We start from the raw sequence: 17,530 nt of genomic DNA, 5'->3' as shown, positions 1-17,530 counted from the left end.
GAGAGAGTATCATATAAAAACAACTTTAGAGTATAGCACATGTGTAGATCAAGTATTGTTGTTGTTTTAATAAAAGAAATAGAGCATGGCAGAAGAGCTGTTGTTTTGTTCCCGAGTCCTCTAATTCCCTTGCTCCTTTTTGGTTTCTTTTGAAAATTAGAACTACTTAGTGATGTCCTCAGCCCAATTTATGTAAGAATCATTATACTGTATGATGAGATTGAAGCATTACAATCTTCTTCCCCATTCTAAACCAAGTGTCCTTTTCTAAACATTGAAGACTCAGGCCTCATGAGAAATGAGGGAACTAATGTTTGTTAAAACCTTTTACTTAATGAACACTCAGGAAGGCTTTATATATATATTACTTTTTTTTGATTCTCACAATCTCATAAGATTATAAATATGGGAAATTGAGGTTCAGAATAAGAATTTTCCCAATATCTATAGAGAAGTGATTTAAAAACAGACGTGTTTAATTCCAGAGGTAACTGATATTTGCACCACATTAGCTCACTCTTGAAAATCCATTCCTAATTTAAACATTAAAGCATGTCATTCTGAGTATGATTTTTATAATTAGATTGTAGATGTTATGCAATTTATTTTTAAAAATAACTTTCCTTTGATTATAGAGTTAATATATTTATGCAATAAATATAAATATATTGTACATATTTTTATGTAATGAAAAGTCACCTATAATTTCAAAAGTTCTTTACAAGCATTATAAAACAGACTGGTGAAATGAAATTTCAAGGAAATAAGAAGATAATTGGAGAGTAACACCTGTGTTCTTTCCTGCCCTTGACTGCCATATAAATCATTAAGAAGAAAGTCTCCCTTAATAAATGACTGTACTCCTATTTTAGATCCATCATTTACTGCTTGTGTCTCCTATTGGACGATGACACAATTCTAAAATAAGCTTTCTTTTCTTTGGGTTAGCCTAGTTAATCTTATAAATGAAGATAATATGATATTGGGAATTGCATTTACCAGATAAGGCAGACAGTGGTTGGTTTATCATTTCTCTTTTCTGAATCACAAAAATTATAAATAAGGGATTCCCTGAATCTTTCTCTATATTAAAAAAAACTACTTTTATAGTCCATTAGCCCTCAGACATAGTTTAATGGCATTAATCAACAAGTATACTTTAATTCTCCAGTGGTGATTATGATATAAATTATTATAAATAAATTTTGACTTCTCATGAAATGTCTCCACGTTGAGAACAGAAAAATAAAATAGGTGTGTTTTTCAGATATACAGCATAGTGAATGTGAACAAATTACAGATAATCCTTTTACATCTATGAGAAAAAGTGACTACACATAGTAATTAAAAAGTAGTGAAAGTTTCATAAAGAATATATTTATTAGCCAAGATAATTTGTATCCATCTCATCTCCTGCTGATTTCCAATTTACTAGGCATAGGGAGTTTCATCTGCCAGAAACTGTGATGGCCTTGTGGAAGTAGTAAGACTCAAATTAACCAACCCAACACTCAGTGGTCCCTGTCATAGCTTCATCTGTAAATTAATTTCACCTTTCTTTCCTGCACAAGGTCTATAATATACTCTAGTATATTTGTTTAGGAAGTCTCATCGACCCTAAATGAGTGATTCCCTTCTCATGTGATATTGTTGCTGCCATTAATGTAGGAAAGCCTGTGTTCTTCACAGTCTGTTCCACGGCATGGAAGACTATCAGTATTCACTATCATTGACATGGGCACATACTCAGCAGCTCAGGTGACTTGTCTCCCAGAAGCTTCAGATAGTGGAAGCTCTTGCTCGACAAGACATTCCCACAGGGTAATGACCTTGAGACACAAGAGAGGAGCATGAGACGGCCCCTGAAAAGACTTAGTTACTCAGGGACCTCAGAAGAAAGAAAGGCTGAAAGCCATCAAGAAAAGTTGACCAGTTATTCCTCTTATTGCAAAACTTTTGCCGTTAATATTCACAAAAAAGACAGGGAAAGTTGAAGGCACAAACCACTGGCAGGCATGTGGCTTCCTTCCAGCCGTGAGGTGCCACCATTATACCTCTTGTTGCTTTGCTCATTTGCCAGTTGCTTTCTGCTGGCGTCCTGAGGTGTGAGTCACTGGAAGAAGACAGGAGAGCTGTAGAGTTGAGGCACAGTCTGTGTCCTCCTCAGTATCCCCCCCCCCCCCGCGTTCCTTTTCTTTTAAGTGCCCTGGCTTCTTACCATCTTGGCCTTGACAGTGGCCCTAGAAAAAGGTTTGTTCCCTGGTTGTGTGTGTTCTTTTGGGGGTGCTAAGGAAGATCAAACTAGGACTTCGTATATGCTAGGCAAGTATTCTACCAATAGAACTACATCTGTTTCCCAAGCATCCCCTGTGCAAACTCTTAGCTGACTAGGCAAGGTTGCCACTTAAGTCTCTTTACCTTCTTTCTCTCTCTCCATATGTTCCCTCTGCTATTACTTAGGTTTGCATTTCCAGTAACATGGTTGCCTCAAAGTAGAAGAGAAAGTCTGTTTTCATCCGCTCCTAAGACCGTCCTCATTTATTTAAAACAATTCCCAGTAGCCCACTTGATGAAGCTCAATGAGGGACTGAGCAGCCCTACAGGAGCTTTTCCCAGATCACCTCCTACAGAAGGATGTCCTGGGCTGCCGCCAGGACAGGGGCAGCCAGAGCTATTGGAGGAGGTGGTCAGCTTCCTGCGACCATGGCACAGCCGTATATGAAGAGGGTTACCCTTTCCTGCCTTGCCTGTCTCACTGCTCTGGCAAAGCCACTGAGTGTAGCATCTTCACGCACAGGGCTGTTAGCGGAAAACATGCCACAAAGGGCCCTGTTTGTTTTTATAGAACTCTGGAAACTAACACTTTTTTAAATAATTTGTTTAACTTTATTTTATATTCACTGGTGTGAAAGTGTCAGAGTTCTGGAACTGGAGTTATAGACAGTTGTGAGCTGCCATGTGGGTATGGGGAATTGAATCCAGGTTGTTTGGAAGAGCAGCCAGTGCTCTTAACTACTGAGCCATCTCTCCAACCCTGGAAACAAACTTTTAAGATGAGTCGTGTCAACTGAGAAATGAGGCCTGTGAACTCCTAAAGTCCCAAATGTTCCTGATAGTCCTGGATCTTCATAAAGACCTTTGAGAGCCTAATGTGATGGCAGACTTTAATCCCAGTACTCAGGAAGTAAAGACAGACTGATCTCTGAGTTCAAGGACAGCCTGGTCTATATAGCGAGTTCCAGGATAGCCAGCGCTACATAATAGAGAGTCTCTGTCTCAAAAAGAAAAAAGACATTTGAGTCACTGGAGCTCCAGGTAGGCTTGTTTGGTGTTCTGCCTCGTGGGTCCTTGTCTGAGTTACCAGGAAAGCACATGCTAACCTACATCTTTAGTCCTAGAGCAGACACCCGTCCCCAGTGTCAAACTCCACATTCCTTCCTCTTCATTTCTTCTTTCTTAGCTGTGTTTTGAATGTTCATGTTAGGAGAGTTTTAGAAAATGAATCTGTATTAGAATAATCTGATAAGGTTACAATTCTCCCCTTTGAAGGGCTAGGTATCCACATACTCTATAGCCAATGCAAACACCTGTCCACCCACCCCACTGCTCTAGGGCTCATGAGGTATACAAAGGCATTAGGGAGTAGAGTCAAGAGAAGCAACGGTAGAGAAGGCCAAGACCCTGAATGTCCTCTCTCGGTTTCTTCACTCAATCTCCATGGTCATCTGATTCATCCTTTTCATTCCCTGAGAAACACAATGATTTTCAAAGATTGAAATAATTCTTTTTTATTTTCAATGAAATTTATCTAAGAGACTCTATAAATACATTAATTTGTTTGCCTCAAATGAGCTCTAGTCACTGCAAAGTAGGATTCTTAAGTATACCAACTCCAAACACAAATGAATAAAATAAGCCTCCGTTTATAAGAGTGAGACCTGGGTGTTTCATACCAACCAACAAGTGCTGAGTCCAATAGGACCTTCAAGCTCTTACCCACTTTGCTCCACAGAAACTCAGTACTTACAGTAGAGGCTTGGAATTTTCTCTGGAATTCTAATCCCACTAAACCAAAATAGTTGGGGAAGGGAGGCTCTTAGTAAATAAATATTCATGGTCTCTTACTTCAAGATGACTGCTAATCCTCTAACATATTCATCTCAACATGAGGTTTGTACAAGAGTTGTCAACTATACTTATTGCTATAGTATTAAAATAAAAAAATGATACCTAAAGGAGCATATTAAGTTATAAATATAGGATCAGCTTTTTTTAATTGAGTGAGAAGACACTCTGAATGCATGCGTAGAGTTTGTAAGTGCTTGCACCCATAGTAAAATTTCTGGTCTTTGTAGAACAGAAATGTAGCGTGTTTCTCATAGTCAGCGGCTGATGTGTAGCTGTTGACTACACACTTTAGATCCTGCTTTCTGTGTGCTCTGTCAGACTTAGTCCATCTCTTCTCCAGCAGTCTCCCTCAGCTGCTCCTTGTAGCTGTGAATTGTGAGTAGGCAGACCTTGCTACACGCCTCAGTGACCCCCACTCTCTCCTCACTGTTCAAGTCCCACCTGCAATTTGGAGCCACCTGCTGGTTTTCTCTTCTGACTCATCTATTACTAGGGATAATTCTGAGACTTGGTGGCTGATAGGGACAATTCTCTAAGGTCATTTTTTTAATTTTTTAATATTTTTAATATTGTATTTTTATTAATTATTTAAGGATTTCCTACAATGTGTTTCGCCACATCTAGCGCTGGTCCAGAGATGGACCTGTCTAGGGCAGCAAGAGAGTGAAGAAAAGACAGACACAGAAAAGCCGGGTTCAGGTGGACTCTACTCCATTCTGATGGAGAAACCATAGCACCTGGAAGCTCAGCATGCTTGTTACAGAGTTGAGCAGAGAGACAGGGCTATTGCATACAACTGAACAGGAGATGGGATTATTACACACAGACAAACAAGGAGGTGAGTTTCTGGAGTGCAGCTGCATCAAGGAGACAGGTGTAGCTAACCTCAGTAGGCACCGCCTCTGGAGCGGAGCAGTCTCCAGGCTGTAAAGATCTGGGCAAGGGAATTTTGTAGACGTTTCTGCATACACTCTCAGTATCCACGCTTGGATACCCAGCACCAGCATAAGCACCTCCACCTAGGAAGGCTCCCCCATTCTCCATGGGTTTGAGGCTATGTGGCCCTTGACATGCTGTGCCCCGTCAGCAGCACACACTCACCCAGGGCTTCCTCTGCTTGCTATGTATTTTACTGTAGTCACCCCCCTCGCTCCAAGTCCACCCCTACCTCCTGACCCCTCCCAGTTTCTTGTCCTTTTTGTTTCCAAGAACCCAGTGAGTCCAATTTGTGCTTCTCATACACTCATGAGTGTGGAGTCTTCCACTGGAGCATGGAGACCTACCGAGGGCCACGCCCTTAAAGAAACCTGACCCTTTCTCCTATCAGTGTAGGATGGGGACTCATGCACCCATCTCTCCTCCATGCTAGAATGTTGACTGGCTTGATCTTGTGAAGGCAGACACTGCTGCCTTGAGTCCATGAGTCCTGTCATGTTCAGAAGACCCTGTTTTGTTCTGGTCCTCCCCAGCCCTCTGACTACTTTGTTCTTTTCTCTTCTTCGTCCACAATGGCCCCGAATTCTTAGGATGAAGGAGGGTATGGGTGTCGTATTTGTATCTGAGCATTCCACTGCCGACATTCATTTTTTGACCTGACCATTTGAGGGTTGGCTCAGAAAATCTTGGATACTTGGGGATTTAACCCCAACTTGTGCACAACCCCACTTGCCTTTTCTTTTTTCTATCCCCTTGCAAAGGTCGGAACCCTGGCTTATCTCTACTTGGAATCTCTAGACTGGTTGGAGGGTGAAAGCCAGTGGCTAACTGCTTTAAGTTCAGCTTTGCATTGCTGTAGGGTTTTTACTGTACTTGGATGTAGAATTACTATGTTTTAGAGAGAGTACGCCCTCAAGTTTATAATATTGCCAAATTGCTCTCCCAAAAAGTTACATCAATTTACACTCCAACCTGTAATGTATGAGTTCCTATTTTCACACATTCTTGGCAACATCTGGTGTTTGCAGATTTTATTTTTACCCATCTGATGGGTGTGAAACAGTGTCTCATTTTGGCTTTCATTTGCATTTTTACTATTGAGCATCTATGTTTATTGGTCATTTGTGTTCCCTCTTTTCTGAAGTGACTGTTCACGTAGCTCCCATGGGTTCTCTTATTTAATCTTTGCAGGATTGTGAGTGTCCATTAGATCAGCGTTCAAATGATGCTCCTTTCTTCCGTGTCAATTAGTGTGAGTGTGCATTTGCTCATTTCTTCTAGTAATCCTGTGTTCTTCTGCCATACTAATCCAGAGATAGAATCCAGCATTACTGTAGCTTCCTATGTATGCTCCTCTCTGTGATAGCTTTGTAAATTCCTAATAATGTTTTTGCATACAAGTATATTTTCCCCTAGAATTAATAAAGTGATACCAATTTTCTTTGGTATATAGTATGCCCCATAGAAGTTAAGGATATGCTCAGATGCAAACAGCAGAAACTTCACTGTAGTTACATAAGCAGGAGGATTACTTTTTCTCAGAGAACCAGACTGTCATGGATGTGGGTGCCCTGCTCAGAAAGGTAGGCCCTGTGCGTGCTCGCCCTTCCGGCGGCCAGCCTTCACCCTCTTGCCTGTTTTCTCCCTCAGAAGCTTGGGGACAGAGCAGAAGAGAGTCAGTCAGCCTTGATTAGCTCAACCGTGTTTGTGGCCTATGGTCTTCTGCTCTGTTCTACTGTTCATACACATTTTATGGAAGTTATTTATTAATAATCTTACTTTCTAGAGTGGGTGTGACAATTCTCTCTCACCAAATGAAGCCCCAGGAGGAAAACACTTATGCAGGCCTGTCTTGAGACCTCAAGAAAGTAATTACACTATTGGCTCTCAGTTTGTTTTGGATCTCAAGTTGTTAAATCAAAGTAACAGTGTAGTTAAGCTTTGGCAAGTGGGGTGTATTTAGGAATCCTTGCTGTGTATATTCTTTCCAGAGATAACTTAGGATTTTTCTAATTTTTTTTCTTGGAAGAAAGATGAGATTTCACTCAGTATTTCCCATGTAACCTAACATCACATTGTGGGCAGCCTGTCATACTTAGGAAGTATGACCTCAGACTCTGCCTTCTCCCATCCTCTGAACCTTTCAATGCATCTGATCTCACCTCTAGCCTTGTCCTGGACCATTTAGATAGGACCGTAAGCAGCCTGCATTGCGCTTTCAGCCTTCACCATCTTCAAAGCAAGTATATTTTATTTCTGTTTTATAGTAAATTATCTTAGAAGGTTCTGGTACTTCCAACCAGGACAGTATAGAATATCTGATAACATGTTAAAAGTTAGCAAAGCATTTACTATATTATTTTCTTATGCCTTTCTTTGTTCTAAGAAGAAAAAATATATAAGAAATGAAGCCTGCAATGTTCATACTGGAAAACAAGACAGCAAAGTGCATCTCTGAAGCAGGAAACATTTTTTTCATTAGAATGTGTCATATTTAATTACTAGAACAAAAAGTATAAGTAGAGCTGGTGCAGGTAAATGCTAACAGAATAGCCACACTGGCACCGCTAGTCTAGTTCTGAATGCCCTGTAGCTACCATTGATCTTGTCTCCCACAGTGGTGTTGGGCAGAACTTAGGGTATAGGACATAAAATATTTGTGAATATTCTCCCATTTCAATAAGCGTTGGTATTATTGTACACCCTCACCTTTGTGCATGTTTTTTTTATTTGTACAAAATTTTGTGTATTAATTTACCTACCTCAGCTTTGTGCATTACTTAGCCATTAGATGAAATATATAATTAAAATTCTTTGGAAGGACAAATATTTTAGAAAATGGTAATGTTTTCCACTGATTTTTATTTATTTGAGTGTGTGTGTGTGTGTGTCTATGTGTATCAGTGTATGTTTATGTGTGTCTGTGTGTCAAGTTTCTCTATTTTTTTACTGAAATTCTTCCTGTTGAATATTTTTTTACCCTTTCATCAACAAAAGTAACTTGTATCTTTTTGATTAGTTAACCCTTGTAGCATAGCATTATCTCACCTTTCTCTGTTGTCAACATTATCTCAGTTTTCTTTTTTCACACATATTTTGATTTTTAACCAAGTTAATTAATGTCAACTGCTTTAGTTTTTCCAAGTTGTATTACTTTACGTTAAATTTCAACTTTATTACTGTTATTGCAATTACTTGACTGTTTCTGTTCATAAACTTGTATTTAGGTTTTGTTGTGCTTTAAGTATTCTAAAATAATTTTTCAGCCATGGAAACAAAGAAGTATTCTCCTGCCGAGGAATAAAATTGGCAGTGGATTGGTTTTTGGAAAGAGGCCACAAAGATATTACAGTTTTTGTTCCTGCTTGGAGAAAAGAGCAGTCCCGACCTGACGCTCTCATCACAGGTGAGCTCATTTGCACGTGGCTGTTTATGCCTATGACATCCCATGCAGGTCCCTGACACTCTGGGGCTTCTCAGTCTGTTTGTGCTTACCCGGCTATGTGACTACTACTGTTGTCTTGGATCGAACCTTTTATATTTGCCAGTTTGAAATGATATAATAATATTAACTAAATACTGTATCCATTAGTGACTTTTCTGTTATATAATTATATTAACCAAATCCTGCATGCATTCATACTCTGCTGCTGTGATAGACATGATGATGGACGAAGCTGGCAGCAGGAGCGACTTCGAGGTCACATCTCAGACTGAGCGCAGTGTGCAGAGAACACAGTGGGATTGGCAGGAGTCTTTGGAAATTTCAGAGCCCACCCCCAGTGACACACCTCCTCCAGCAAAGCCACGCCTCCTAGTCCTTCCCAAACAGTCCCACCCACTGGAGACCAAATAATTCAAACGTATGAGCTTATGGGGACCATTCTCATTCAAATACCACAGCTACATATAAGTCGGATGTTTTTCATTGATTTGGAAACGTTGACATCAAATTTTATAAAGTTCTCACTCTCTGAGACATTCTTAGCAGATCTGTTCTAGCAGTTGCGTTCACTCCACAGTACTTGGAAAAGCACACTGAAGCTCTTCAGAAACCACATTTGTCATCCCTATGAAATTAGCCTAGGCAGCTGTCAAGTTCTAGTGGCTACAGGACATAAAAGGCCTGCAAGACCCTGGTATAAGTGATACAGCCAAAAAGGAGGAAATTACCAGAACCCAGAAATACATTTTTTTTGCATTATTTTGCCATTTTTAAATGTATGAGTTTGAGGCAAACATGCCCTCCTTAACAGTTCATTCCTGTTGAACACTTGATTCAGTCATACTGACTTCCAAGCAGTATCCAGTCCTTCTTCTCTCTCACCCAAAACCATGAGGAACCCATGTGAGCAGAACTACAGAACTTTTCAGAGAAAGGGAAGGATGGAAGGAATAAAGGAGACCGAGACCATGACTTCAGTGAGAAAGATTATCTTAAGGTTTTCTTTTATCTGATATCATTAAGGCAATGTTAAAATAGAGTGAGGTGAGTTGACAAGCATTGGTGGGGCCTTAAGCCATGGGTTCTGTCAGGTCCAAAAGGAACTGAGGACAGATGGCTGTTTATGATGTCTGTTGCTGGTCTCCAGGATCACTCAGGCCCTGGGGATCTTTTCAGTTCTGATCACCCCACCAACTCCACTAAACTTCTGCAGCTCTTGGGCTTCCCTTCCTCCAGCATCTCATTCTTATGAGAGTCCATTCAATTTCTGCCATGAATTCTCTTGGCCCCCTCTCTTTTGCCTCTCTCTTTCTCTTGCTCTCTGTTTTCTCTTCTTCTCTTGCTACCCTCCTCCCCCATGGCCTTATTTGGACTACTACTTTCTCCCCCTGTTCTAGACTCCTCCAGATGCCCTGGCTGTACCCTCCCTCATGTCTACAATAAAAACCTTCCCCTCAACCATACCTGTAACATGAGGGCCGGCTTGTTGGGGTTTCTGTCCCGCCTGGTACCCCACAGCTGGCAAGTTCCAAAGAAAATCACACAGAGTCTACATTAGGTTATAAACTGATTGGTCCATTAGGTCAGGCTTCTCATTAGTCCTTGTAACTTATATTAATCCATTATCATTATCTATGTTAGCCCACAGCTCAGTACCTTTCTCAGCGTGGCAGCTCACATGTTGCCTCTTCGTTGATCTGGGCAGGAGTGATGGAGGGAGCTTCCTGTTTTCCCAGAATTCTCCCAGTCTCTTTGCTCCATCCCTACTTCTGTCTGGCTTTCCCGCCTATACTGCCTGCCTGGCCAATCAGCGTTTTATTAAAATATGATTGACAGAATACAGACAATTCTCCCACACCACATACCTTGGAGGATCATGTTCGCCCTCTATATAGGCCCCATGTAGCTATGTCAAACTACAGAGTGGAATGCCCATATGATCCAGCAAAAAGAACAAAAATGGTGAAATAACTCTAGAAAAAAATAATTTGCTTATATTCTTACTTTATGCCCTGTAATAATAAATGTTACATCATTAAAGAAGAAGTTGTCAAAATTAAATCATCAGAGATTGTAGTCTTTGAGGTGGGAAGGGGAACAGCCTTTCTAAATTTAGAAATTTTAGAAGTGATGTGAAGAAAAAAATTATGTAATAAAAGCAAATTTCTATTTCAACCTCTTGGTAGACTTTCTTAAAACTAAGTATGTATTGATTACATTTTTAAAGTACCCTTAATATTAAGAATTCACACAAATTAACAAACACAAAGTTGTTTCTAACACGTAAAGAATAAAGTGGTTGGAATAAACAATTCACAAGAACCAAATAAGGAAAAAGAGTCCAACCTCAGTAGTCAAAAATATACAAATCTAAACAATTACTACTTTCCATCCATCAAATTCACATTAACAGCTAATAGTCAGTGCTTTGAGGAAGTTGCTCTTACACCCAGGAAGTACAAATCACCACAACCACCCTCAAATATGTTTATCTTAAAATGTTGATACAGTAGTTTCCACTTCATTCAAAGTTTTTGAAGTTTGGGTCAGATAAGGTCAACTGTGAGCTAAAAATATTAAATGGACGCTTCTAGAAATTAACAGGTCATAAATTTAAAATTGCACAGTGTGTTTTGAGTCACGTGATGAAATACTGTGTTATCCTACTCTGTCCCATCCAGGAAAAGAATCCTCCCTTTGTGCAGCATCTCCAACCTGTAGGTGCTGCTCCATGCCCCATCCATTGCCTGGCAGCCCTCTTGGACAAGCAGATTATCTATTGCAATGCTTATGCATAAGTAGCTCTTATTTTATTTAGTAGTAGCCTAAAGATAAAGGGTTACTAACAATATGGGTGTCGCTACAGAAAAAGTAAAGTAAACCCTTTAAGTGAAAAGGTAGGAAGGACTTCTCAAGTTTATAAAGAAGGAAAAAGTATGTGCTGAGGTTGCTGGGCCATGTAGTGCTATAAAATATTCTGAGAAAGGTCATATCCAACATCATTTTTAACAGTATATTGTTTTAATCGTTCTATTTTTGTCCTGGCTCATTTTATGTCAAATTGATACCAGCTAGCTTCTTTTGGGAAGAGAGGACCTCAGTTCAGGAAATGCCTCAACTAGATCAACCTGTAGCAAGTCAGGAGCACTTCTTTGATTGATGATTGATGTGGGAGGGTCAGCTCACTGTGGGAAGTACCACCTGGGCTGGGGCGCTCTAAGCAAACAAACTGATCAAGTTGCAGGGAACAGGAGCAAACCAGTAAGCAGCATTCCTCTATGGCTTCTCTGAATTATGGGCTGTAAACTAAGATTAAATAACCCTTCCTCCCCAGGTTGCTTTTGTTCATGGTGTTTATCAACAGTAGAAAATCTAAGACATGTTTATTATAATTTAATTTTGCTGTGCCTAATTTAAAAAATGAGTTTTATCAAAGATGTGTATGTAAAGGATAAAATATATATAGGATTCTGTCTGTCTGTGTTTTCACTTGTTGTCTTTCCCAGTGAATAAGGGAGAGGAATTACTGTGCTCTTAGATTTTCAAGTTCCCCTTTAAAGAATGAATCCCATAAAAATAAGAAGGCTTAGATCCAAAAAGTCAATGTAGTATTATTTTCAATCGAAGGAAAATGAAAACCAATTGTATATTCATTAGAAGAATAGTTCAGTAAATTAGAACATTCCTCAATGGCACAATATTTAGGCAGAATGTTTCTGTGTGTGTCTGTAGGTGTGTATAGGTGTGTAGGTATTCTCATCACTGTCTGTCCATCCTGTGACCAGAGGTCAACGCTGGGTGTCCTCGTGTCCTCCTCTATTTTCTGCTTTATATCTTGTCTGGAAGCTCGAATGGCAAGCCATTGAACTACTCTGTCTACCTTTCCCTGGCACTGGAATTGTAGATACAGGCCACCATGCCATCTTTTATATGGGTTGCAGGAATCTGGACTGCTGAAACTTTAAACTCAGGTGTTCACTGTGCACCAAACACTTTACCCACTGAGCCATCTCCCCAACCCCTAGACAGTTTTTTACAGAATATAGTATTATATAAAACTCATGCTTTTTATTGTACATGAATGTATATAAACTTATGGTTTTTATTGTTTTTTCCATATATAGTTTATGTATGCACATATATATACATATATATAAACAAAAAAATTACAGAAAATTATTTAAAGAAAATATGCCAAAATGTTAAATAACATCTAAGTTGTGTTTTTATGGGATGTTTATTTCCACCTATTTCTTTGTATCTTTACTTTCTTAATTTTTTCATAAGTACCTTAAAGTACTTAGATAAGCAGTGGCAGGGTATGATAAATTCAACTCAAATGGAAAGACAACAGCTGGGCATCAGGACACACATCTGCCATCCCAGAATTGGGAGGCTGAGACAAGAGGATCTCATGTTAGCCTGGACTACTTAGCAAGACCTTATCTGAAAAATAAAATAAAGGAAAAATGATGTTGAATTGTGCAGATGACTTTTGTGCTTCTTGAGAAAGGAAGATATGAGATCAAGAAGGGAAATAAGAATCTACTGGGTTGGGTCATGGCAGAGTCTGGGGAAAAATCCCAGCATGCCAGGCCCCATAAGACATCAGAGTGCCGGTTACTTTCTAAAATGCTGGAATAATCATCAGTCTTTCAAGTGGGTTTTTTTCCCCAAAGTAATACTTATCTTGACTAAAGCTGCCAAGCACATACTCTGGTGAATGGAATAGTTCAGTGCTCTTTCACCAGGTTTAAATAGATAAGACATACATTAAAATTTTTAGAGTCATGGATTCAGCCTAGCAGTTTTGCTAATCCTCTATTCACTCAATAAATACTTAACATACACTTAACTTATATACTAAACTTGCATTTTTTAAGCTGGAATTATCTATGTGTCATCTAACATTTTTTTCAATCTTACAAACTATTTCATAAGTACAAGTTAAACAAGCGATGGTGACTTAGGCTGCTTTGTTTCCTCTGCCAGCTTCAGTGAAGTTCAAAGCAAACAAATATTTCTCGGGAAATAAAGGCTCATGAGTTACTCAGGAGCAAGATAGAGGGAATGAGTAGAAACTTTAGAGTATGCACCCTTTAGTGGTTCCTTATTCCTCCATTCCATAGACATTCATTGAGTATCTACTAATGTGTTTCATGCACTGGGCACTGATGGATACAGAGACCAATGAGAGCACTGTGCTGCCCTCCAGCTAACTGTAGCATGCTGGATTCTGTTATTGAATCTGGACTTTAGGGTTTCCACTGGTTTTCTGTGAATTTTAAAGAGAACAACAATTGCATGTGATTGAAATACATTCAAGTTAGGTTGAAGAGCACGGTCTGTAGGTGGAGGGGAGCTTCCTGGCCCCTCTCCATATATTAACTGGTTTGCTCCTTCCGGCCTGCCCATTGCATTTCAGAAACAAAGAAGCAGGTTCAATGAGATTGTGATTTCCTCATGTGAAGTTTAGCAAAACTTGAGTTTTATGCATGAGTGCTTATTCTGACACCACATTTCCACCTCTAGTCCATTCTAAACTCTAGTGACCACTGAACTCATAACACATACCACAAGAAAACAGGTAGTAGCTATCTATATAATTTTTGGTGGGTTTTTGAAAATTATTAAGTGACATTTATTACCACATTTCAGAGGACAGGGTGCAGAACATGTGGCACCATATTTGTGCCAGCGCCGCTGCCCCGCTGCCTTGTTCTTGTGGGCCTGTATTTCAACTATTTCTTTTGCTCCCTTCATTACAGCTTCAGATTCTTTAGCCACCATCTCTTCTATTTAGGAAAGATACAAAACTACAACACACTCACAGATAAGAGAAAGTGCCTGTTGCTCAGAAGGGAGGCAGCATAGCAGCTCAGTGTGAGCCCTGTGGTGCAGAACCTCAGCTGTGACATCACACTGGTGCTGCTGACGTCAGCCCTGTGGTGCAGAACCTCAGCTGTGACGTCACACTGGTGCTGCTGACGTCAGCCCTGTGGTGCAGAACCTCAGCTGTGACGTCACACTGGTGCTGCTGACGTCAGCCCTGTGGTGCAGAACCTCAGCTGTGACGTCACACTGGTGCTGCTGACTCCAGCCCTGTGGTGCAGAACCTCAGCTGTGATGTCACACTGGTACTGCTGACGTCAGCCCTGTGGTGCAGAACCTCAGCTGTGACATCACACTGGTGCTGCTGACGTCACACTGGTGCTGCTGACTCCAGCCCTGTGGTGCAGAACCTCAGCTGTGACATCACACTGGTGCTGCTGATGTCAGCCTTGTGGTGCAGAGGCTCAGCTGTGACGTCACACTGGTGCTGCTGACGTCAGCCCTGTGGTGCAGAACCTCAGCTGTGACGTCACACTGGTGCTGCTGACTCCAGCCTTGTGGTGCAGAGGCTCAGCTGTGACGTCACACTGGTGCTGCTGACTTCAGCTCCAAAGTTTTTATGACTGAAAGTTCTAAAAGTCTTGTTGAGAGTTATTGATTATGATGTGCCCATCTACTGTGAGTTGTAATATCTACGTTCCCGTTCCTGTAAAAACTCTCACCAGGAAACTGGAATAACGCTCAATGGTTAAGAACACTTGTTCTTATAGAGAACTTGGTTTGATTCCCAGCACCCAGATGGCACTCACAACCGTCTGTAAGAATAGTTTCATGGGATGTAATAACCTCATCTGACCTCTGTGGGCACCAGACACACACACATGGTGCACCGACCTACATCAAGCAAAACACTCATCCACAAAATAAATACTTAGATTTTCTTTTTTTTAAAAAAAAAAAGCTTCTGATTATATGCAAGTCACCATGTATTTACTCCTGAATTTCTACCCTGTGTTATTCCAGACCAGGAAATTCTGCGGAAACTAGAGAAGGAAAAAATCCTGGTATTTACACCTTCCCGGCGCGTCCAAGGCAGGCGGGTGGTATGCTATGATGACCGGTTCATCGTGAAGCTGGCCTTTGAGTCTGATGGTATAATTGTGTCCAATGATAACTACAGAGATTTGGCAAATGAGAAACCAGAATGGAAGAAGTTCATAGATGAACGGTTATTAATGTATTCCTTTGTCAATGACAAGTAAGTAAGCCAACTGTCATAAGCCATAGTTGCATTAATACCCTTCCCATTTCTCTTCATCCTGAGGGGAACCAAAATGGAACACTTGTGCTATAGGGGGCAAGTGTGAGCTTTGTGCCTTTCCCCGAGTTGGCTATCATAGTGCCTGAGGCCAAAGAAGCTTCTTAGAGTGTCTGAGGGACCTGGCTGATAAAACATCTATACCACCACCCCTCACAAGACTGTCAAGTCAACTTAGCGCATGATAACTTACATTTTAAAAGTTGTGTTACTGTGGAAGTTTGTGGTCATGATTGCAGCCTTCAGGTTGAGAAAAGGATGAGAGACTTAAGACACACAAGTGCCAACAGACATGGGGAAGAGGCTTACCTGTTGTCAGTGTAAACCCAAAAAAAAAAACCACCTTATTTTCTCACCTGATTAATTCACAAAAACATGAACACTTACGCTATTAAATGTGCATAAAACCTGAGACCTGAGAGATGACTCAACAGTTAAAAGCACTGGCTGCTTTTCTTGAAGACCTAGGTTTAATTCTCACCACTCACATGGCAGCTCACAACCATCTGTAACTCTAGTACCAGGGGATTCAGCGCCTTCTTCTGACCCGCCCTGAACACTGCATGTGTGTTTGCACACTGCACAGACATGCAGGCAAACCACCCATGCACAGAAAAGGAAAGATTACAAATTTGAAATTTGTGGAAACTGTTGTACAATTTAGCAAAAGTGAGCAAAAGCTTAAAAATATGTTTACACTCCCAGCCTTGCATTATTCCTTAGAATATATTAATGAGGAAAAGAAAAAGATCAGATAAACTGATTTCTATATTTAGAATTAAAGAATTCCAAGACAACTAGACTAAGCGCAGAGTAGAGAAACCAGTCAAGTTGCAATGCGTACCTGCTGCAGTACTGCTCAGCTCTTGTGACGACTGAGAAGTGTGGAAAGTGGGTATTTGGGCACTTAATTTTTGTTTTTGAATTTTGAATTTTAAATTTTGTTATTGAATCTTGACTTTGTCATTGGATGTTAGACACTAAGTGACTTAGTTCATCTGAACCTAAGTTATAATTATTGATTGATCTGTCAAATGGAACTTGAAGTTGGAAATGCAGTGGTGTGTGTAGCACATCTGGCACACAGTGGCATCAAGTGAGTCTCTGTCCTCACTGCTGCCCCTCCCCCTCCTTTCCCTTCTGAGCTGCTCCACAGCCCCCACCTGCCCTGCATTCCCTTGCAAGACTGGTATTGACAGAGCTCTCCTAAAATGCCCTGATAATTATTACTCAAATCCTTTCAAACATCCCAAGACTGGAAGAAAAAAAAAAGCATTGTTAGGACAAGCTGTGTCAAAACTTATTTAAATCAAAACAGATATAGGTTCAGCAGAAAGCTGCACTTTATAGGAGAACTTGGTGTAAAGTTTGGGTATTTTTGATCTTATAAATATTAGTCAAGACATTTGGATAAAAATTTCAAAAGAAAATAGAATGAATAGCTATAACTTTAGGATTAAATTAACCTTTTTGGGTGTCGTTTTTTTTTTTATTGTTGTCTCTGTGACAGGTTCATGCCCCCTGATGACCCTCTTGGAAGACATGGCCCAAGTCTGGATAATTTTCTGAGGAAGAAGCCCATTGTTCCTGAGCACAAAAAGCAACCTTGTCCATATGGTAACTGTCCTTATGAATACTTTCCATGTACCCTTAGAGCGCAATATACTATTAAACTTGGACTAATGTCAATAAACACTGAAAAGTCTCAGATGGATACTATGTGCTTCTTTCGATTATATTAAATTTAAGGAAGTGTGTTAGCCTTAAAACTGTTTTTACCTGTTTGGATTCAATACATGAATATTTCTATGAGTGAAAATATGGTCTGAAAATAGCTGTAATTCTGTTTGAAGTTAGTTTTATGGGAATAA

At 40.2% G+C, this 17,530-nt stretch overlaps 1 protein-coding gene across 2 annotated transcripts in view; it reads left to right on the top strand.

The window, feature by feature from the left end:
• Zc3h12c (zinc finger CCCH-type containing 12C) overlaps positions 1-17,530 on the top strand; it is a 62,914-nt gene that overhangs the window by 37,713 nt on the left and 7,671 nt on the right. For both annotated transcript variants that reach the window (XM_085688756.2, XM_085688755.2), the window contains exons 3-5: positions 8,331-8,470; positions 15,365-15,599; positions 17,170-17,276. In XM_085688756.2, the coding sequence (XP_085544882.2) occupies positions 8,331-8,470; positions 15,365-15,599; positions 17,170-17,276 (482 nt within the window). The remainder of the gene's footprint in view (positions 1-8,330; positions 8,471-15,364; positions 15,600-17,169; positions 17,277-17,530) is intronic.

The sequence above is a fragment of the Myodes glareolus genome, chromosome 4 (genome assembly GCF_982192425.1).
Source record: "Myodes glareolus chromosome 4, mMyoGla1.1, whole genome shotgun sequence".
In the NCBI taxonomy this organism is placed as follows: domain Eukaryota; kingdom Metazoa; phylum Chordata; class Mammalia; order Rodentia; family Cricetidae; genus Myodes; species Myodes glareolus.
This window is presented reverse-complemented; position numbering and strand designations above follow the sequence as displayed.